General features: G+C 42.4%; 1 protein-coding gene across 1 annotated transcript in view; it reads left to right on the top strand.

Moving 5' to 3' along the window:
• PXT1 (peroxisomal testis enriched protein 1) overlaps positions 1–23,611 on the top strand; it is a 57,764-nt gene that overhangs the window by 15,280 nt on the left and 18,873 nt on the right. Inside the window, exon 3 of the mRNA XM_025381531.1 lies at positions 7,206–7,383. Within this exon, the coding sequence (XP_025237316.1) occupies positions 7,368–7,383 (16 nt within the window). The 5' untranslated portion in view covers positions 7,206–7,367. The remainder of the gene's footprint in view (positions 1–7,205; positions 7,384–23,611) is intronic.

Here is a 23,611-nt window from a genome sequence, read left to right as displayed (position 1 = left end):
TTCTAAGTATATGTTTGCGTCTTATCAATTGAAAGAATTCACTGGAGGCTTTTTCTATGGGAGCCCCCAAAATGTCAGATTTTTTTCCCCTAAGAAGTACTTTTTTTTTTTTTTTTCTTGCTAGAGAGTAGAACCTGGCTATGAAGTTCTATATCTATGCAGAAGAGGCCTGGGTGTTTTCTTTTCAGTAATATGTCTGACTCCCACTCTGATCTATGCCAAGTGTACCGCTATCTGTAACTCCTTTAGTTTACTTTCTCCAGAGATGGCATTTCCCGTTTCCTATGGAGGTAAAAGTATAGCTTGATTACATTAGATGGGGTGGGGCTCTGGGAGACCTGCCTACTTCTTAAACAGATTTTCAAATGAGTCTCCTTTTCGAAGCACTACATTTCTCCCACTTCACTGCTTCTGATACCTGAGTCTTTCCAGGGCTCCTCAGGGAGACGTGCCTTGCTTCTCCTTGGTTTCTCCTTCTCTAAGCACTTAGGCTTGACCTTCCTTGGATCTGCTAAGTCCTTTAATAGCCTCCATCCATTTTCTATTTTCAGGCATTGTGGTTTGAGGTGAGTCTCAGTTCAAGAAAAATGAAATGAGTGTTTCTAGGTGTTTCCCCCCACTTGTTATTTTTGAGAGAGTTGTGCGGGGAATATCTCAGCTATTTTGAATTGAAAGTTCTGTTTTTATTTTTAGTTCTTTACATGCCTTGAATTATTTACTACCTTTGGGCTTTTGCATTTGGTGTTCAGCTCTCCCGGACATTCTTTTTCCCTTGCTCATCCTCCCTCCAGGCTAATTCCAAGTCAAATTTTAGGTCCTAACTTAAACATCATTCCTAGATGAGTCCTTCCTGATCACCTAGACTAGGTTAGGTCCACCCCTCATGATATATTATATCTATCTATCTATCTGTGTGTGTATACATATATTTTTTATATTTTAATTTGTTGAGACGAGTCTTGCTCTGTGGCCCAGGCTGGAGTGCAGTGGCACTATCTCAGCTCACTGCAACCTCTGTCTCCCAGGTTCAAGTGATTCTCCCGCCTCAGCTCCCTGAGTATCTGGGATTACAGGTGCCCACCACCATGCCTGGAAATTTTGTATTTTTAGTAGAGACGGGGTTTTCCCATGTTAACCAGGCTGGTCTCAAACTCCTGACCTCAAGTGATACCCTCACCTCAGCCTCCCAAAGTGCTAGGATTATAGGCATGAGCCACCACGCCTGGTGCATATGTGTGTGTATATGTGTGTATATATATATTTTTTTAATTTTATTTTTTTAGGCAGGGTCTCACTCTATTGCCCAGGCTGGAGTGCAGTAGCCCAATCATGGCTCACTACAACCTCTGCCTCCCAAATTCAAGTGATCCTTCCACCTCAGCCTCCTGAGTAGCTGGGACCACAGGCACATGCCACTACACCCAGCTAATTTTTCTATTTTTTGTAGAGACACGGTTTCATCATGTTGCCCTGGCTGTTCCTGAACTCCTGATCTCAAGCAATCAGCCCACCTCAGCTTCCCAAAGTGTTGGGATTACAGGCATGAGCCACTGTGCTGGGCCGATGTACTCTTGTAACACCCAGCATGACTCTAATATAGCCTCTTTCTTCTGCTAGACTGTAGCTCCGCAAGAAAAGGAAACATGTGTGTCTTGTTCACTGCTATATCCCCAGGGTCCAGAGCAGTGCCTGGTATTCAGTAGGAGATCAATATATATTTTTCATTGTCAACCAACGTATGTTGATTGCTGTAAAGATTTGTAGCTTAATTTACAGTTGCCATCACTAATAAGTAATTATTTAGAGTTCAGCATTCCTAGTTATTATGATCATCTGTTTATTGCTATGGACAAGAGCCCATTTTATAGTATAGTGTTTCCATAATTACATTTTCAAATTTATCTTACAATGAACACTTCTAAAATGACAATTTACGGCCAGGCACGGTGGCTCACGCGTGTAATCCCAGCACTTTGGGAGGCTGTGGTAGTGGGCTCCTGTAATCCCAGCTACACAGGAGGCTGAGGCAGGAGAATTGCTTGGGCCCGGGAGGTGGAGGTTGCAGTGAGCCAAGATTGCGCCATTGCACTCCAGCCTGGGTGACAGAGCAAGATTTTGTCTCAAAAAATAAAAAATAAAATAAAATGACAATTTACTAACAATATTATGCACTGAGATTAACATAGTATATAAATTTTCTACTGCTGCTGTAACAAATGACCACAAACTTAGTGGCTTAAAACAATACAAATTTATCTTACAGTTCTAGAGGTCAGAAGTCTAAAATGAGTTGGCAGGGTTGCATTCCATCTGGAGGCTCTAGGAGAGAATCCATCTCATCTTCTTCAGCTTCTAGAGGCTGCCTGCATTCCTTGGATTATAGATTCTTCTCATGTCACTCAGACCTCTGCTTCCATTGTCACATTTCTTTCTGTGAATCTGGCCCTCTTGCCTCCCTCTCTAAGGATTATGTGATTAGGTTGGGCCCAGCTAATCCAGGATAATCTCTTCATCTCAAGAGCTTTAATATAATTACATCTACAGAGTCCATTCTGCCAGGTAGGGTAACATATTCACAGGTTCTGGGAATTAGGATGTGGATATTTTGTGAGGCTGTTATTTAGCCTACAACACATAGACAGCAAAATGTGAACCCATAGATGAATTAATAATTAACAAAAGAAATGATAGGAGATTTACTTTTTTTTTTGGAGATGGAGTGTCGCTCTGTCACCCAGGCTAGCGTGCATTGGTGCAATCTCACCCCACTGCAACCTCTGCTTCCTGGGTTCAAGCGATTTTCCTGCCTCAGCCTCCCAAGTAGCTGGGACCACAGTCATGTGCCACTATGCCTGGCTAATTTTTGTATTTTTAGTAGAGACAAGGTTTTGCCATGTTGGCCAGGCTGGTCTCGAGCTCCTGATCTCAAGCACCTATCTGGGCCTCCCAAAGTGCTGGGATTACAGGTATGAGCCACCATGCCTGGCCAAAAGCTTTACTTCTAATGTATTTTAAGCTTTATATCAGAACAACCCACAAAGAAGATAAAATAAATTATTTTATTAAGTAAAAGCTTTCATAAATATATATCAAAATAATAAGACTTGGCCCGGCATGGTGGCTCACGCCTGTAATCCCAGCACTTTGGGAGACCGAGGCAGGTGGCTCACTTGAGGTCAGGAGTTCGAGACCAACCTGGCCAACATGGTGAAACCCTATCTCTACAAAAAATAAAAAATTAGCCAGGCATGGTGGCATGCACCTGTAATCCCAGCTACACAGGAGGCTGAGGCAGGAGAATCGCTTGAACCTGGGAGGTGGAGGTTGCAGTGAGCCGAGATTGCACCATTGCACTCCAGCCTGGGCAAAAGGAGTGAAACTCCATCTCAAAAAAAAAAAAAAAAAAAGTAAAGGAAAAGAAAATAATAAGACAAGATACCTAACATAAACCAGTAATTATTAAATTGACAACATACATCAACTAAATGGTTGCTGAAGCATGTACAGATACATTCTCATGCTTTCATGAATTCTGAGATTTCCCGGTTATATATAATATTTTCAGGTAGGGCCAACATTTCTTAAGGGTATTTATGCAATATTTTTTTTTTTTTTTTTTTGAGAAAAGATCACACTCTTGCCCAGATTGGAGTGCAGTGGTGCCATCTTGGCTCACTGCAACCTCTGCCTCCCAGGCTCAAGCTATTCTTCTGCCTCAGCCTCCTGAGTAGCTGAGATTACAGGCATGCGCCACCATGCCCAGCTACTTTTTGTATTTTTAGTAGAGACAGGGTTTCACCATGTTGGCCAGGCTGTTCTGGAACTCCTGACCTCAATTGATCCACCCGCCCCTGCCTCCCAAAGTGCTGGGTTTACAAGGGTGAGCCACTGCGCCCGGCCTGGTAATTATCCAGTTATACTAACAGTTACATAAAACAGCATAGTGTTTTTCTGACATTTATGTACATATATATGTATATATTTTTTCTTTTTTTTTTTTTTTTTTTTTGGGACAAGGTCTCACTTTATACCCCAGGCTGGAATGCAGTGGTGTAAACACGACTCATTGCAGCCTCAATTTTCCAGACTCAAGTGATTCTACCTCAGCTTCCCGAGTAGCTGGGATTACAGGTGTGCGCCACCACGCTAATTTTTGTATTTTTTTGTAGAGATCAGATTTCACCATGTTGCCCAGGCTATTCTCAAACTCCTGAGCTCAAGCAATCAGCCCACTTTGGCCTCCCAAAGTATTGGGATTCCACGCATAAGCCACACCACTTCTGGTCCTGACATATATTTTAAAATAAGTTTTAGGCTGTGCACGGTGGCTCATGCGTGTAATCCCAACACTTTGGAAGGCCGAGGCGGATGGATCACCTGAGGTCAGGAGTTTGAGACCCACCTGGCCAACTTGGTGAAACTCCATCTCTACTAAAAATACAGAAATTAGCTGGGCTTGGTGGCACCACTGCACTATAGCCTGGGTGACAGAGCGAGAGACTCCGTTTCAAAAAAAAAAAAAAGTTTTAGATGAAAAATATAATTAGCATTAATTATTTTCAATAAATACCTATTAACATACTGCAGTATTGTTTGAGGGAAATTATAATAAAAACCTGCTTGAGAAAAATAAAATCCAACATTCTTGATAGTTTAGTTTAAAAGGCTGTGGTTAGATATTTTATTCTCAGTTGTCTAGCAATGTTACATGAATGACTAGTACAAAATGACAGTTTCACAATAGGCTGATGGGTAAAGCTGTCAGCCAGCTCTTTCAGGTAAGAACCTCGCCTCGTAGCTGCATCTTGATTATCAACTTTGCTCATTTAGGAACAGTTTTTTTTTTTTTTTTTGAGTCTCGCTCTGTCACCCAGGCTGGAGTGCAGTGGCACGATCTCGGCTCACTGCAACCTCTGCCTCTAGGGTTCAAACCATTCTCCTGCCTCAGCCTCCTGAGTATCTGGGACTACAGGCGTGTGCCATCACACTGGCTAATTTTTTGAATTTTTAGTAGAGACGGGGTTTCACCGTGTTAGCCAGGATGATCTTGATCTTCTGACCTCATGATCCGCCCGCCTCGGCCTCCCAAAGTGCTGAATTACAGGCATGAGCCACCGCACCCAGCCAGGAATTTTAATACTTTTATCAGTTCATCCAGGTCTGATCTGGCTCTGACACATGAGCTGAACAGCATGTCTTACTTGACAAATCAAATTAGGGTCAGAAGTTTGCCTAATGAGTCCAGTTAAAATGCCAGGCTGCCCAAGGCACTAAAAATGCTCAGAAACCCACAACAACTCATTTCTCAGCTCCCTTTCCCCCAGTCTGGCCTGAATTACAAACTTAAGCAATATATTGAGGTAGCATTCTACACTGGAAAATGTGGTACATTTGAAAAACGATGAGTCACAATTCTATTTGACAGTCTTTCTCCCCTTGGTTTGTATGGCTGGCTGTCCAGTAAAGTACAGTACAGTAGCCACTGACTGCATGTGGCTACTGAGTACCCAAAATGTGGCTAGTCTGAATTGAGATGTGCTGTAAGTGCAAAATGCATACCAGATTTTGAAGACTTAAATTAATAAGAATGTAAAATAATTCATTAATAATTTTTTATATTGATTACATGTTGAAATGACAATATTTGGATTTATTTGGGGATAGAGTAAATAAAATATATCATTAAAATTAATTTCACTCACTTCTTTTTACTTATTAAATGTAGCTACTAGAAAACTTAAAACCATATATGTGGTTCACTTATTTGTATTAGACAGCACTGATGTAAGGCTCCTGAAGTCCGCCTCTATTATCTTAGCAGCTCATTGTGGTCTTATCCATTCTTTCCCTTTGCAGTAACTTAGATTTAGAAGTTAGAATAGCAGGTAGATTTAGGAGGTAGAATAGAAAGTTTTGAACCCTGTGGCCACCCTTCAAGTCAAAAGAATTAAATGCCCAGGAAGACAACAAAAGTCATAATGCGGCCGGGTATGGTGACTCACGCCTGTAATCCCAGCACTTTGGGAGGCCGAGGCGGGCAGATCACGAGGTCAGGAGTTCAAGACCAGCCTGGCCAACATGGTGAAACCCCGTCTCTACTACAAATATAAAAATTAGCTGGGCGTGGTGGCACACACCTGTAATCCCAGCTACTCGGGTGGATGAGGCAGGAGAATCGCTTGAACCTGAGAGGGAGAGGTTGCAGTGAGCTGAGATGTGCACTCCAGCTGAGATGTGCACTCCAGCCGAGATGTGCACTCCAGCCTGGGCAACAGAGCAAGACTCCGTCTTTAAAAAAAAAAAAAAAAAAGTCTTAATGCAATTCTTCATCTCATTTGGATTTATTCTACAATATTGGAGGGGAAAAGGGAAAGGGGGCAGAAGAGTCATCTTCATATAAGTGTCTGCAGAGACAGAATGTGTGTGTATGAAGGATCAAAGAGGACTATGAGAATTATTTTGGGGAGGAAACACACACACCCACGAGGAAATAGGACAAAGAGTGTGTTGTAGTCCATCTCCACCCCTCTCCACCTCTCTAGGTTTTGATCTACTTTATTTTGGCTATACCAATTTTTCTCTCTTTTTCTCAGTGTACCAATTTACACACTTCCCCTGATGGAATGTGGCTCTTGAAAAGAGGCCAGGCGCCGTGGCTCACGCCTGTAATCCCAACACTTTGGGAGGCTGAGGTGGGCGGATCACCTGAGGTCAGGAGTTTGAGACCAGCCTGGCCAACATGGTGAAACCCTGTCTCTACTAAAAATACAAAATTAGCCAGGCATGGTGGCACATGCCTGTAATCCCAGCTACTCAGGAGACTGAGGCAGGAGAATTGCTTGAACCCAGGAGGCAGAGGTAGCAGTGAGCCGAGATGGCGCCATGGCACTCCAGCCTGGGCAACAAGAGCGAAACTCCGTCTAAGAAAAAAAAAGAGAGAGAGAAGAAAGACTAATGGGAGATAAGGATGCAGGCAGGTGTAATAGGTGATAAGGATGCAGCAGCCTAGAAAGATGTTTAACTAAATTGAAAAAGGCCTCACTCTGGTCCACCTTCTACTCCAATCCACCTTCTACTCTAATCCATAACTCTCTTATATGTGGAATAAATGCTGCTGATATTGTTAAAACATTAATATTTATCCAAAATACCAAATATTTAACTGAGAAATGGGGGAAAGCCTCTGAAAATATGTTTTTCAACAGGGAAAAAACAAGAAGAAAAAACATGATGGCATTGTTTATGAAACTAAAGAAGTTCTCAATCCATCTCCCAAAGTAACAAATTGTTGCAAATCACTGTGGGTAAAATACAGTTTTCAGAAGGCATACGTGACCCAACTTGTCAGCTCCCAGCCAGTTCCAGCAATGTCAAGGAACCCAGGTAAGATCTTATTTGGATTAAACTAAGATAAATAGTTTACTTAGCATGTGTTTTTCTTGATATTAAGACCATAAAATTGGACATTTTATATATTTATTTATTTATTTATTTTATTATTATTATTTTTTTGAGATGGAGTCTCACTCTGTCGCCCAGGCTGGAGTGCAGTGGTGCGATCTCGGTTCTCTGCAACCTCTAGCTCCTGGGTTTAAGTGATTCTCCTGCCTCAGCCTCCCGAGTAGCTGGGATTGCAGGCGCCCGCCACCATGCCTGGCTAATTTTTTCATATTTTTAGTAGAGACGGGGTTTCACCATGTTGGTCAGGCTGGTCTTGAACCCCTGACCTCAATTGATCCCCCCTCATAGGCCTCCCAAAGTGCTAGAATTACAGGCGTGAGTCACTGCGCCTGAATCACATTAAATATATTATTTAAATATGAACTATAAGAAAATCTATTCATCCCGGTTCTTAGGTGGCAAAAATCTAAAAGTGACTTTGCTTCATGGTACTAAATCTCTTTAGTTTCTATTAGCCCTGAATCATTGCTGTGATGACCAATTAAGGTAATTCCAAATGGGCTAAAAATAGATCAAATTTATCTTTTAATAAAAATTAGTCTTTAAATTGGACCTGATAGTGTCTGTATTGTTAAGGTAGGGAACATTCAGATTAGATTTCTTCTTGATTTTGCCACTAGAAGACAGAACATGAAGGAAAGATAAATTTGAAATTTTACGTTGCAAAAATGTGATTCCTAAATGTCCCAGAATGCTGGAAAAGTAAAGTTTTATGTTTTGAAGAGCATTAAAGGGCAGTGTTAGGTAAATTTATGAGGTTTTAGAATTTTAGATAAAAAATATGCTAGATACCCGAGAGGGATTATGAACATTAATTTCAACCTAATATCTAATTTTAAAATAATTACATGCCTCCTGAGACAGTGGAAATTTCAAGCATCCTGATAGTTGCTTGCCACCACACCAAATACTTTTTTTGTTTTTGTTTTTGTTTTGTTTTGTTTTTTTGAGACAGAATCTCACTTTGTCGCCCAGGTTGGAGTGCAGTGGTACAGTCTCGGTTCACTGCAACCTCCGCCTCCCGGATTCAAGTGATTCTTCTGCCTCAGCCTCCCAAGTAGCTGGGATTACAGGCGTCCGACACTACGCCAGGCTAATTTTTATATTTTTAGTAGAGCCAGGGGGTTTCCACCATGTTGGCCAGGCTGGACTCCTGACCTCAAGTGATCCGCCGGCCTCAGCCTCCCAAAGTGCTGGGATTACAGGCGTGAGCCACCGTGCCCGGCCTGGTATCCATTTTTTAGAAAGCACTGAATTGACTGAAATTTTGAATCTTCTTCTTCTTCTTCTTTTTTTTTTTTTTGAGACGGAGTCTCGCTCTGTCGCCCAGGCTGGAGTGCAGTGGGGCGATCTCAGCTCACTGCAAGCTCCGCCACCCGGGTTCACGCCATTCTCCTGCCTCAGCCTCCCGAGTAGCTGGCACTACAGGCGCCCGCCATTAGGTCCAGCTAATTTTTGTATTTTTAGTAGAGACAGGGTTTCACCGTGTTAGCCAGGATGGTCTCGATCTCCTGACCTCGTGATCTGCCCGCCTCGGCCTCCTGAAGTGCTGGGATTACAGGCGTGAGCCACCGCGCCCCGCCTGCATCTTCATTTGTTAATTCCGTTGTCAACAATTATTCCCCAAAGTCGGAGATTGTGTCACCTATGAACACGTTCTAGGAACTTGTATTTATTTTTGAGACGTAATTCACTTAACATAAAGTTCACCCTTTTAAAGTGCACAGTACAGAGGGTTTTAGTATACTCACAAAGTTGTGCAAATCGTCGCCACTATTCTAAGATTTTATATTTTATTGTAAACCCTTTCCAGTATGTTTTCACACTCCACCTCCTGATCCTCAGATTCCTTGTGAAGCTGATCGCTGTCTTCCGAGGTGTTCTGTGGGCGTTGCTACTTTTGCCTCAAATGCTTTTCTAATTACAGTTTCACTTCAAAAGAAGAGGCAGGTGAAGAGTTACTAACGCTGCTGCCCTTGATTTATAGAGTAACAACCCACTAGCTAAAGTACATGCTTGTTTTCATACCTAGAACTCTCGTTTTAACATGCGCGAGTTATATGTCAAATCTTATTTTGACATATGACTGGTAGTCTGGTGAGCCACCAATGTGCTTTCAATGCCTCCCAAACAATTAGAAACCAGGGATCTCCCAATAAAGAGGTGCCTCCCATGTCCTTCCACTTCTGGCCCAGGAGACCTAAGTTGCCTTTCTGTTCAGGCAGCAGCGCGTTTCTCCCCTTCATCTTTATGATACCACTGAAGAAATGAGGGATGTGCGGAATGAGAGGGCGCGAACTTGTTATTACGGCGTCGAGAACGTCAGAGTAACCAAGGACGAATAGAATAACGCTGGTGCGCATAATTCGGGTACCGCGCCTTCCTAACTCCAGCTCCCGCCAGTAGCCCGAGGCGAGCTACGCGCGCGCGGCCCCCGGCCGCGCCACCATGCGCCCTCCCCATTGGCCACAGCTGGCCCACGTGACCTCTATCGCCTAACCTGCTCGTCCGCGCGCGCTTTTTCCTCCACAGAAAGCCTAGGGCGGGAGCGGGCGTCTCACGGGTGCGCGAGGTCGTTCGGAGGACCTGGGGGGCGCTCTCTGGCGGGGAGCCTGAGACTGCCTAAGTACTGTCCAGAGGAAAACTCTTACTGAGGAAGCAGAAGATTGAGGAGGTCCACCTCTCCCCTCAGTGGCTTCTGTCCCGGGCTGTGACACAGACTGACTGAAAATGGAAATCGCAAGCCTTTCATTGGCAGGAATGTGACTCGCTGAAGCCAAGATTTATCTCTTTGGGGGCGCTCTACACGTACAAACCTAACTCTTCGGGGGAAAATACATAATTTTTGTATGGGGAATTCAAAGCCACTTTTTCTTAGAAGAGTTGAGGGTCGTGGGAAATCCGGAGCAACCATCCTGATACACATCATTTAAGGGAAATTAGAAACTCCTGGGGAAACAAAGATGAGTAAAAGCAAAAGGAGGCCCTGCGCACCATTGCTGTGCGGGAATGGAATGATTTGACAAGGGCCAGTAGTGTAATAATTACAGATAGGAAAGGGCTAAATAAATGTGTGTGCATGTGTGTGTAAGTAGTATAAATGGGAAATATAATTGTAGAATTCAGTAGAGTTCAATTTAACTTATTTTTCTCTTTAAGAGTGCTTTGCTTACTTCTGCTTTTTTAAATTTTTTGCTTCGAAGGCTTACCAACCCTTCCTCCTCTAGATAAACATTTTCTTTTTTAATTCGTTCATTCCAGAAATACTAGGACCTACTATATTCCAGGCACTGTGCTAGGTACTGAGATGACAATGATAAATAAAAACAGTACCAGTTCCTTCAATCATGGAGCATATGGTCTGGTAAAGGAAGCAGACAGTAGTTAATTGCACATATCAATGTTAAATATAATGTGATAAGTGCTAAGGAGAGGTCTAGATGCCATAATGGGGGATTTGACCTAGCAGAGAGATCAAAGAAGGCTTGCCTCAAGATGCAACCCCTGACATGAGACCTGAAGGGGTTAAGGAGGTTGGAGGTTGCAGACAGAGGGAGCAGCTTGTACAAGGGAGCACTGGGAGCCTCTCCCCTTCCAATGACTGCCCACCTCACCCATTTCCACTATACATACATTCATCTTGCCCCTCAGTTCTCAGGAGACATTTGTTCTCTTAATTCCAAGTTCTTAGGGAGTGCCTGGTTGTAACCTACAATGATTGTTAAAGACAGTGCTACCCAATAGGTAAGTATACATATCTAATATAATATCAATATACATTTAATATACAATATATATTAATATACAGTCTAATATGCATTATCTGTTGTTTTGTATAAGAAAAATATACAATGACTGTAACAAATCGTAGGATATGATATATCCCAATAGAACTAAAAGTGCTGTAGACAAAGTAGTGAGAGATCACATGATTTTGGAAGACTCAAAAAAGGCATCTTAGCGAAAGTAATTTTCAAAAATCATTGAGGTAAGATTTGGTCAGATAAAGATACAATTTAGTTAGAGCATAAGGTTCTAAAAGACGAGTAAGGAGGTTGAACCAATCAGTTGAAATACATTCCAAGGGCCTTGAAAACCAGTCTAAAGAGTTTGTAGAAACCAAACTAGTGCAGTGGCTTGCCTCTGAAATCCCAGCTACTCCAGAGGCTGAGATGGGAGGATTGCTTGAGCCCAGGAGTCTAAGATCAGCCTGGGCAATGTAGCGAAACACACTGTCTAAAATATTTTTAAAAGTCTGTAGAAACTAAAAAGTTCTATTTAAGTTTTAAGAACTTTCCTGAGATACTTTTTCTCCCCTAATATTTGTCTTGGAAAATTTTAAATCTACAGAAAAGTGACAAAATTAACTCTATGGTTATTCATAAACCCTTCCCACAGATTAGTCAGTTTTGCTTTGTTTTGCTTTTTTTGAGACAGGGTCTTTTTGAGACTCAGTCGCTCAGACTGAAGTGCAGTAGTGCGATCATAGCTCATGGCAGCCTTGAACTCCTAGGCTCAAGTGGTCTTCCTGCCTCAGTCTCCCAAGTAGCTGGGACCATAGGCATGCGTCACTGGGCCCAGCTAATTTTTTGTGTTTTTGTAGAGATAGCATCTCACTTTGTTGCCCAGGCTTATCTTAACTCCTGGGCTGAAGTGATCCTGCCTTGTCATCCCAAAATGTTGGGATTACAGATGTCAGCCACACCTGGCCTTGGTTTTTTGTTGTTGTTGTTTGATTTTGCCTCATTTGCTTTATTCTAAGAACAAGGATATTTTTCTGCATAACCACAATACGACACTTGCGAGGTACTTTTTTTTGAGACAGAGTCTCTATCTGTTGCTCAAGCTGGAGCACAGTGGCACAATCTCAGCTCGCTGCAACCTCCGCCTCCCGGGTTCAAGGGATCTTCTTGCCTCAACCTTCCCAGTAGCTGGGATTACAGGCACACACCACCATGCCCAGCTAATTTTTTTTTGTATTTTTAGTAGAGATGGGGCTTCACCATGTTGGCCAGGCTGTTCTCAAACTCCTGACCTCAGGTGATCTGCCCACCTTGGACTCCCAAAGTGCTGGAATTACAGGTGTGAGTCACCGCGCCTGGCCCTGAGATACTTTTAAATTTAAATTTTGAATAAGTATTTATTAATTAATAAGTGACTTACCAATTTTAATTTCATACTACATTGTAAGTGCTATATGTTTGCTTAAAAATACATTTTCTTGGCTAGAAAAATAAAAAATATGAAAAGGCATACAGCAAAGACTATCTCTTTCATTCTTGTCCCCCATCTGCTCAGTTCTCACTCCCCTAGTTCCCTATCTTAGGCAACTATTGTTCTTAGATTCTCAGGTATCTTTCCAGAATTTCTTTATGCAAACATGGACAATTGTGAATATGGATTTTTGTTCCTATTTTTGGATGAAAAGTATCGTATTAAGCACACAATTCTTACTTGCTTTGTCACTTAATATGATTTGGAGATCCTTCTGCATTAATGCTTAAATAACTTCCTTATTGTTTTTTTACAGTGGCATAGTATTCCACTGTGTGGATATACCATAATTTATTTAAACTGTTCCTTATTGACTTACACTTGGGCTGTTTCCAATTACTTAATATTGAAACCAATGCTGTAACAGATAACCTTAGACATATTTCTGTTTGTAAAATTTGATAGATAGATAGATAGCATTGCTCCCTACACAGGTTGTACCAATCTAAACTCCCACTAGCAATTGTGAGAGTATCTCCAAGCTTTTACAACAGTGGCTGACATATTGTAAGTGCCATATAAGTGTTTGCTTAAAAACTAGATTTTCTTGTTTAGAAAAATAAATAAATGAAAAGATGTACAGTGAAAAGCCTAGCCCTAAACCCACCTACTTGGGTGCTTACCCTTGGGCTGAGGTGAATCAATGCTTTGAGACCCTGGCTCTTTCTTCCCACACTATCTTCTCCCTCCCACTCTTGACTCTGTTGTAGGGTCTTGGAGATTTGGGGACCATTGTTGATCAAAGGCCAAATATTTCACCTGGTTCTAAACCGAGAGCTTTAAATATATGAATGTGCATTATTGTTGCTGTTTTACAACTTTAAATGACAGGAGAGCTGACTTCAAGACAAATGGAAAGGTAGTGCTGTTTTTAGATAAAGTTACAGAGTAGCTGACCTTTTTCATCCAACTCTAACCTAATCAACAAATATCTATAGAGTACTGCTTATGTATAGGGCACTGAGCTAGGTCTTAAGAGTTATGAAATAGATACTTGCCCTCAAGGATTTCACTATTGTTTAGACAGGCACAAAATATAAATAATCATTATGTCAAGTTTCAACATGCAAAATACACCTCTTGCTTTTGGCACACTCACTGCTTTCCTTCCTGTCTCCTTCCTCCTCTGCCTCTTTGCCTACCTAACTGCCCTGATCACTGAGCTGCCCAAGGCTTGTTGGTTTCCTTGTAGCTCCTTCATTTCTCCCAGTGTCCATTATTGAAACTTACCCAACTTGTATTTCACTTTCCTGATGCAGATATTAGAGTTTGTATTTCTCAAGTGATAATTAGTTATGATTAGTTATTCTGTTAAACTAATAGTTACAAATCAATATGCTTTTGATTGGCACAGGAAGGCCTAGCCCATTTGGAAGTAGGTGAAATTTGTTCAGTCTTCCCAGTTGATTCCTGTGTGAGTACCTTCTCTCCTGGGTGAGCTCTCAACCCTTATTGATATCCTCACTTTTTTTTCAGGTGATTGTCAACTAATCATTAGGGTGTTATTTCAAAATGGTTTGAAGTGAGGATCTCAGGAGTATGTGTTATGTTTCAAGATACAATTTTATAGAAAACTGAAATGACAGGCAATAGGGTTGCAATTTTGATCAGAAGGCTGTAAGCCACCGACTTAGGGACTTACCTTTGGCTGAAGTGAATTAATGCCCTGGCCCTCCCTGCCCCACACTATCTTCCCTCTGCCACTCTTTACTCTGTCATAGGGTCCTGGAGTTTTGGGGACCATTACTGTCAGAGATCTTCGAACCCAGCTGGCAGCTGTTGCTCGGTGGCCTCTGGAGGAGAGTGGGAACGTAACGGTGGAAGTGAGTGGGTACTCTCCAGTGCTCTTAGGCACTCTTCCCTTTGTCTTCTCCCAGTCACCTTGCAGCCTGGCTGCCCATGGTGAAAGGTGATTTTTTTTTTTTTCAATCTCTATCACTCTGTGTAGGTGGCTGCCTTTTCCACTCAGCAGAAGTGGTTCTCAATAGTTGCCCAATGTGTTTAAAAGTGTGGATTTGTATAATGATGCTGTATATTTGTTGCATTAATTTTAAAATCAAAGCAACTCAGGTTCATGGAAACAAATCAACTAGTACAGAGAGCTTATGGTGAAAAGGGACTTGGACCAGTGCCTGGCACATAGAAAGCCCTCTATTTGTTGAATGAATGAATGAATGAATACAAAGTCAGTGTCCAGCCTGTCCTTCACACCTCCACCCCATCCCACCATTCCTTTACTAGAAGTGAAATTCCTTAATTGGTCATGTTTTCCGGTTTTCTAGATCCATGATTCTTATCCCTGGGTGCATGTTAGAATCAGCTGGGGAGCTTAAAAAACAAACAACAACAACAACAACAAAACCTATGTGTAGTCTCATTCCCAGACTAACAAAATTACTTTTTAAGCCTCCAAGCTGATTGTCTTGTGCAGCCAGCATTCAGAACCAGTATTCTAAATAATGTGCCTTTACATTTATTCCTCTCTTTCTTTTTTTTCCTTTTCTTTTCTTTCTTTTTTTTTGAAACAGGATCTCACTGTGTCTCCAAGGCTGGAGTGCATTGGTGCAATCTCAGCTCACTGCAGCCTTGACCTCCTGGGCTCAAGTGATCCTGCCACCTCAGCCTCCCAAGTAGCTGGCACTGCAGGCATGCACCACCATGCCTGGCTAAGTTTTTGATTTTTTTTTTTTTCTTTTTAGAGACGAAGTCTCACTATGTTGCCCAGGCTGGTCTTAAACTCCTGGGCTCAAGTGATCCTCCTGCCACTGTCTCCCGAAGTGCTGGGATTGCAGGAGTGAGCCACCATGCCTGGCCCACTATCTCTTGGTTAATCATATTCATATCATCCATTGACTCCTTGACATGACAGATGAGGTTTAGCTCATACCGCACCCTCCTTTTTCTCATATTTGATGTTAAATTATTATTATTATTTTGAGACGAAGTCTTGCTCTGTTCCCCAGGCTGGAGTGCCATGGCGCGATCTTGGTTCACTGCAACCTCTGCCTCCCTGATTCAAGTGATTTTCCTGCCTCAGCCTCCCGAGTAGCTGGGATTATAGGTGCCCGCCACCACACCCGGCTAATTTTTGTATTTTTAGTAGAGATGGGGTTTCACCATGTTGGCCAGGCTGGTCTCAAACTCCTGACCTCAGGTGATCTGCCCGCCTTGGCTTCCCAAAGTGCTGGGATAACAGGCGCGAGCCACTGTGCCTGGCTGTTAAATTATTTTAATATTTCTCTCTGTTGTCTTCATAAACTTAAATAATTTGCACTCCTATTTCTTATTCAATCCATTTTCAGCAATATCACATGAACTCTCATTTTGTAAGATGAAGATACTAACTTCTATGTCTTCTCACCCAGTCTTCTGGAGCCTGCTATTTGCTCCCCATATTTTTTAATTCTTACATTTTTGAAGTTGTTAACATTTGCATTCTGACCTCCAGCCACAATCAGCTCTTCCATGCTATCCATAAGTTGTTTCTTAAAGTTACAAACCAATAAACTTGGTTTACATTATAGTATCTATATAGTGTCTATCACCAGGTCTAGTGATAGTAGCTGACATTTATATAATACAGGATTTATTGTATAGTAAGTACTTTATGAACATCATTGTTTAATTGTCATAATGATCAGAAGGTCCCTTTTTAAAAATGGGAAACTGAGGCACGGAGAAATTGAGGCTTATTTAAGAACAGGAAGTCAGAAAGTAGTTGAGACAGAACTTGCACCATTTTCTACAGAAGGATAGGATGAATTTTTTTTCTTTAGGTACAAGTTTAGGACCCTTGCCAGATGAAAAGATAATGCACATCAAGGTCAAATACGTATTTTTTTCTTCTCTGTTTTGGGGAGGAATAAGGGTGGTCTTTGGGTCTTGTCAGTTTTCTTTTTTCCATTTCTGTTTATTTCTTCTTTTGAGAGATAGGGTCTGGGTCTTTGTTGCCAAGGCAGGAGTGCAGTGGCGTGATCATAGCTCACTGTAGCCCCCAGCTCCTGGGCTCCAGCGATCCTCCCACTTCAGCCTTCTGAGTAGTTAGGACCACAGGTGCACTCCATCACACCTGGCTATTTTTCTTTCTTTCTTTCTTTTTTTTTTTTTTTTGGTAGAGACAGGGTCTTGGTCTATATTGCCCAGGCTGGTTTCAAATTCTTGGGCTCAAGTGATGCTCCTGCCTAAGCTTCCCAAAGTGCTGGGATTGCAGACATGAGCCATCCTGCCCTGCCACTTTTTAAATTTCTGGTAGTGACTAATTTCAAACACTTCAGGATCTCTTTCCTTCTTAGCAGATGGACCAGTCTCCTGTTTCATATACAAAATTGATGTCATCAAGGGTAAATACCTGAATCTTCCTCACTTCTTCCAGACTTCCTTAAATGAGCATCATATCTTATCTCCTGTCCTGTCTCAAAGGAAGGAGGAACCCTCCTCCTGTTCAAAACTAATCCTCATATTTGTATTCACATTCCTCCTTAACTTCTGGGACTTCACCTCAACAATTTGCCCTACTGTATCTCCCATTTTCTGTTGCTCCTGATCTAATTCCTCTCCTCAATCTGCAAACCTGCTGAAGACTCAATTGAGAAAGTTCCTGCAACACACCTCCTCCAGCTACTGCCAATTCTCTCATTCCTTCATCGGGACACTTTAGAAGAGCAGTCTACACATATTGATGCCAAGTCCAGTTTGGTAACTCAAATTCATGCTCACTATCATGAAAATTTCCATTCATCCCTACTGCAAGACCAGTTCTCTTTTCTGATACTTAGAGCCTGGGTTATACCAGCAATTCTTTTTTGTTTTATTTTATTTATTTATTTATTTATTTATTTTTGAGACACAGTCTAACTATGTTGCCAAGGCTGCAGTGCAGTGGCGTGATCTCAGTTCACTGCAGGCTCCACCTCCCAGGTTCAAGCAATTCTTCTACCTCAGCACCCCCTAGTAGCTGGGATTACAGGCATATGCTACCATGCCTGGCTAATTTTTGTATTTTTAGTAGAGACGAGGTTTCACCATGTTGGCCAGGCTGGTCTCGAACTCCTGACCTCAGATGATCCATCTACCTCAGCTCCCAAAGTGCTGGGATTACAAGCGTGAGCCACCATGCCTGGCCAGCAATTCTTTTTAAAGGATCAATTTGTCCTTGGCAAGAGACTTTGAGCCTTCCTGAGATTGATTTGTAGGCCTGCTAAATTTAAGCAGGCCTTATTTTGAAATTATTTTGAAATTATTATTCAGACCACAGATTGTTAAGAATTAAACTTTTAACTATAATAAGTTTGATTATGAAAGGACATGCCTTTTGAGATGGTGCCATAACTATTGATTTTGTACTTGAAATATTTGCATCTTCAAAACGATTGAATTTAAAGCACTAGCTAATGCTCTAAAGTCCTCATAAAAGAAACCACTTTCCTCAACTAAAAGAAGAGGTCACTTTGAGTTTGACATGAAGCCTTGAGTTCTGGTGAGGTGGTTTGTCTCTGAGAAAGGGAGACATGTATTTTCCAAACTGTCAGCAGATGGCCCAGAATGTGGAGAGGCCAAGACTTCCAGTACTTTCAACCTCATTTTTTTCCACATTGTGTCAACATTCCAAAGGTAATGTTCAAATACTTTCTTGAAATTCCTTTTAACAGTCTGGGACTTAGGGGTGGTGGCTACCAGCAGTGAAGACTCCTGGAATGACTTTACCTTGAGAAAAATCACCTAAAATTATGCCTAATTATGCAGATAAAGCACTGCCAGGTTTAACACAGAGGAATATCTTTTTGGAAGGAAGTATAAAACAATCCCTTCAGTTTAAACTGAAGCCACATTTTAATTTGCTTCATATTTGGACTATAAGCTTCCTATATGATCTTTTATTGTTTTCCAGACTTTCTCATTTCCTTTCCTCCCCTCATCCATGTGATTTGTAATTATTACATCCTCAAACTTCCCCAAGTTCTAAACCATACAATTGCTTCCACCAAGTCTCCTTTTCCACTGGGAACTACCCTTTGAGAGTTGTTCTCTTGCTCCAATCTGGTTACTCTCTAGGCACATTGCACCATTGAGATCCTGGGACTTCCGTACACATGGTTGGACCCACCTGTTGTTAAATCTTGTGGCTTTTTCTTTCTTAATTTAGTCTTACTCTATTTATTGTGTTTTACTGGAATACTTCCTCAAGAGACTTCCTAACAAGTGGTGTATGGGAGAAAAATTCCTGAGTCCTTGCATGTATGCAAATGTCTTCATTCAATTCTCACATATTTTTTATTTTTATTTTTATATTTTTAGAGACAAGCTCTCATCCTGTTTCCCAGGCTGGAGTGCAGTGCAGTGATCTTTAGCTCACTGTAACCTTGAATTCCTGGGCTCAACCTATCCCTCTGCCTCAGCCTCTTGAGTATCAAGGACTACAGGCTCATGCCACCACATGTGGCTAATTTTTAAAGTTTTTGTACCGATGGGAGTCTCACTATATTGCCCAGACTGGTCTCAAACTCCTGGGCTCAAGCAGCCCACTCATCTCAGACTCCCAAAGTGTTGGGATTACGGTGAGCCACTGTGCCTGGCCCCACCTCTCACATACTGACAGTTTAGCTGGGCATAGAATTCTAGATTGAAAATAATTTTTTATAAAACCTTTGAGGGCATTAAAAAATTTCTTCCACTATATTCTAGTATCCATTGTTGTTGATGGGAAGTCCATTGCCAAATGAATTCGTTTCTCCTCAAATGCTTTAAAGAGTCTCCTTATATTTATCCTTGGTGTTTTGAAATTTCAATATGTTCAAAGGGTAAGGTTTTTATTTCCCCATTTGCTGTCCTAAGAACTTGGGAGGATTTTCTAATATGAATGTTTGTGCCCTTTAGGTCTGGGAAGCTGTTTTGCATTGTTCGTTTATTTCCTCCTCTGTTTCACTCTTCCTGGAATTTCTATTAATCAAATGCTGGTCCTTCCATATTGTTCCTCTGTATTGCCTATCTTTTCTCTCATGTTTTTCAACTTCTGATTTTTTTTTTTTTTTCCCGCTGAGATTTCCTTGACTTAACTTTTTTCAGGCTATCAATTGTATTTTTAATTTTGGCAATCATATTTTTGAAATCTGAAAGATTTTGTTCTAGGATTTTTCTTTTTACATAGCATTCTCTTTTGTTTTATGAACGTAATATTGTCTTAAGTCTGTCTCTAAACAGGCCAGGTGCAGTGGCTCCTGGGAGCCAAGATAAGAGAATCGCTTGAACCCAGGATTTCAAGAGTCTCTTTTTTTTTTTTTTTTTGAGACGGAGTCTCGCTCTGTCGCCAGGCTGGAATGCAGTGGCACGATCTCGGCTCACTGCAACCTCTGCCTCCCAGGTTCAAGCGATTCTTCTGCCTCAGCCTTCCGAGTAGCTAGGACTATAGGCGCGCACCACCACACGCAGCTTAATTTTGCATTTTTCGTAGAGACGGGGTTTCACCATGTTAGCCACGATGGTCTGGATTTCTTGACCTCGTGATCCGCCCGCTTCGGCCTCCCAAAGTGCTGGGATGACAGGCGTGAGCCACCGCGCCCGGCCTATTTTTTTAATTTTTGTTTTTATTTTTGAGACGGAGTCTTGCTCTGTCACCCAGGCTGGAGTGCAGTGGCGGGATCTCGGCTCACTGCAACCTCCACCTCCTGGGTTCAAGCGATTCTCCTGCCTTCGCCTCCCGAGTAGCTAGGATTACAGGTGCACGCCCGGCTAATTTTTCTTTTTTCTTTCTTTCTGTTTGTTTTTTTTTTGAGACGGAGTTTCACTCTTTTTGCCCAGGCCGGAGTGCAATGGCGCGATCTCGGCTCACCGCAACCTCCGCCTCCCGGGTTCAAGCGATTCTCCTGCCTCAGCCTCCCGAGTAGCTGGGATTACAGGCATGCGCCACCATGCCTGGCTAATTTTGTATTTTTAGTAGAGACAGGGTTTCTCCATGTTGGTCAGGCTGGTCTGGAACTCCCGACCTCAGGTGATCCACCCACCTTGGCCTCCCAAAGTGCTGGGATTACAGGTGTGAGCCACCGCGCCTGGCAATTTTTCTGTTTTTAGTAGAGACGGGGTTTCACCATGTTGGCCAGGCTGGTCTCAAACTCCTGACCTCAGGCAATCCTCCCGCCTCGGCCTCCCAAAGTGCTGGGACTACAGGTGTAAGCCACTGCGCCTGGCTCCACTCTTATTTTTAAAAACCTCTCTAAACACATACATTAGAATTTGCAAACATTATTTTCTGTTCACTGAATTATGTGTTTTCTTCAGAATTACCGTTTTGTTTATCTGGTATTTATTTTTTTGGCAAGGTCTTACTCTGTTACCCAGGCTGGAGAGCAGTGGCAAGATCTTGGCTCAGTGCAACCTCAACATCTTGGGCTCAAATGACCTTCTCACCTCGGCCTCTGAGTAGGTGGGACTACAGACACACATCACCATGCCTGGCTAATTTTTTGTTTGTTTTTATTTTGTAGAGATGGGGTCTCACTATGTTACCCAGGTTGCTTTTGAACTCTTGGCCTCAAGTGATCCTCCTGCCTTTGCCTCGCAAAGTGCTCGGGTTACAGGCATGAGCCACCTTGCAGGTAATTCTTTGTTATTTTAGTGAAAGACAGTGGGTAGCTAGTGTGGGTTTTTTCTGCTGTTATGTGAGAACTGTTCCCCCAGGTGGGTAGTAATAACTAACATTTATACAGTGTTTACCTGCGTTCTAGGCATAGTTCTGTGTAAGTTAAATATATTAACTTATTAAGTCATCTCAACAACTCCTCTATGAGGTAGTTACTATGGTCTTTTCTTTTCTTTTCTTTCTTTTTTGAGATAGAGTTTCACTCTTGTTGCCCAGGCTGGAGTGCAGTGGTGGGATCTTGACTCACTGCAACCTCCACCTCCTGGGTTCAAGCAATTCTCCTGCCTCAGCTTCCCAAGTAGCTGGGATTACAGGTGCGTGCCACAATGCCCGGCTAATTTTTGTATTTTTAGTACAGACGGGGTTTCCCTATGTTGGCCAGGCTGGTCTCAAACTCCTGACCTCAGGTGATCCGCCCACCTTGGCATCCCAAAGTTTTGGGATTACAGGCATTAAGCCACTGTGCCTGGCCATAGTATTTCATTCAGTTTACTATTCCATCAATTGTAAGATGAACCATTATTTTGTTTACTACTAAAAAGGTAAATAATGCTGTTGAAGTATGATATGTCTTTATAAGATTATAAGACACATACTGATTATTCTTGTATTAAAACTCTTAGAATGAATGAAATAATACATTACTCTTGCCGTTTTACAAATGAAGAAACTGAGGCATGGACAGAATGGATAACTTGTGGCAGGTTACATAGTTAATATGTGGCAGATTTTATATTTGAACCCAAGCTTTCTGGCTTCAAAATTCTACCACTATACCTGAGTGCCTCTCCAGGACTCTCTCTAATGGAGGCTCAGATGGTGCATAGGAGGGTTTTGAGTTGTCTGGGATTTAGGGAGATGAGTTAGTTTCTAGCTCTGTGTCCCCCAAATGCCAGAACAAAGAGACCTTTAGTTTGAGGTGCCAACGTCCATAAGAAGCTTCTGCTTTCACCACAGGGTTTGACCTCTTCCGTCAAATAATGGTCTGGATTCCTTCCTTCCTTCCTTCCTTCCTTCCTTCCTTCCTTCCTTCCTTCCTTCCTTCCTCCCATCCTTCCTTTTCTTTTTCTTTCTTCTTGCCTTCTTCCTTTTTTCTTTCTTCCTGTCTTTCCCTTCCTCCCCCTTCCTCTTTCTCTCTTTCTCCCTTCCTCTCTTCCTCCCTTCTTCCCTTCCTCCCTTCCTCTCTTCCTCTCTTCCTCTCTCTCTTTCTCTCTTTCTACCTTCCTGCCTTCCTTCTTTCTTTCTCTCCTTCTCTCTTTATTCTCTTTCTTCTTCTCCTTTTATTATTTTGAATTTCACTCTAGTTGCCCAGGCTGGAGTGCAACGGCTCATTCTCGGCTCACTGCAACCTCTGCCTCCTGGGTTCAAGCTATTCTCCTGCCTCAGCCTCCCCAGTAGCTGGGATTATAGGCATGCACCACCACGCCCGGCTAATTTTGTATTTTTAGTAGAGACAGGGGTTTTCCATGTTGGTCAGGCTGGTCTCGAACTCCCAACCTCAGGTGATCCACCCTCCTCGTCCTCCCAAAGTGCTGGGATTACAGGTATGAGCCACCGCATCTGGCCTCTCTCTCTCTCTCTCTCTCTCCCCCTTCTCTCCTTCCTTCCTTCCTGGTCTTGAACTCCCGACCTCAGATGATACACCCGCCTTGGCCCCCCAAAGTGCTGGGATTACAGGCATGAGCCACTGCGTGCCCCCCCACCCCCCCGCCTGCCTCCTTGCTTTCTTCTTTCTTTCTTTTCTTTTCTTTCTTTTCCTTCTTTCTTTCTTTCTTTCTTTCTTTCTTTCTTTCTTTCTTTCTTTCTTTCTTTCTTTCTTTCTTTCTTTTTTTCTTTCTTTCTTTCTTTCTTCCTTTTTTCTTTCTTTCTCTTTCTTTCTTTTTTTCTCCTCTCTTTCTCTTTCTCTCTCTTTCTTTCTCTCTCTCTCTGTCTCTCTCTCCTTCCTTCTCCTTTCTTCCTTCCTTCCTTCCTTCCTTCCTTCCTTCCTTCCTTCCTTCCTTCCAGACAGGGTCTTGCTCTGTCACCCAGGCTAGAATGTAGTGGCACAATTATGGCTCACTGCAGCCTCAAACTTCTAGACTCAAGTGATCCTCCCACCTCAGCCTCCTGAGTAGCTGAGACTACAGGCACACACCACCACAGCTGGCTAATTTTTTGTATTTTTTCTAGAGACACGGTTTCACCATGTTGCCCAGGCTGGCCCCGGACTCCTGGCCTCAAGTGATCCACCCACTTCAACTTTCC

This window comes from Theropithecus gelada, chromosome 4 (genome assembly GCF_003255815.1).
Source record: "Theropithecus gelada isolate Dixy chromosome 4, Tgel_1.0, whole genome shotgun sequence".
Classification (NCBI taxonomy): Eukaryota; Metazoa; Chordata; class Mammalia; order Primates; family Cercopithecidae; genus Theropithecus; species Theropithecus gelada.
This window is presented reverse-complemented; position numbering and strand designations above follow the sequence as displayed.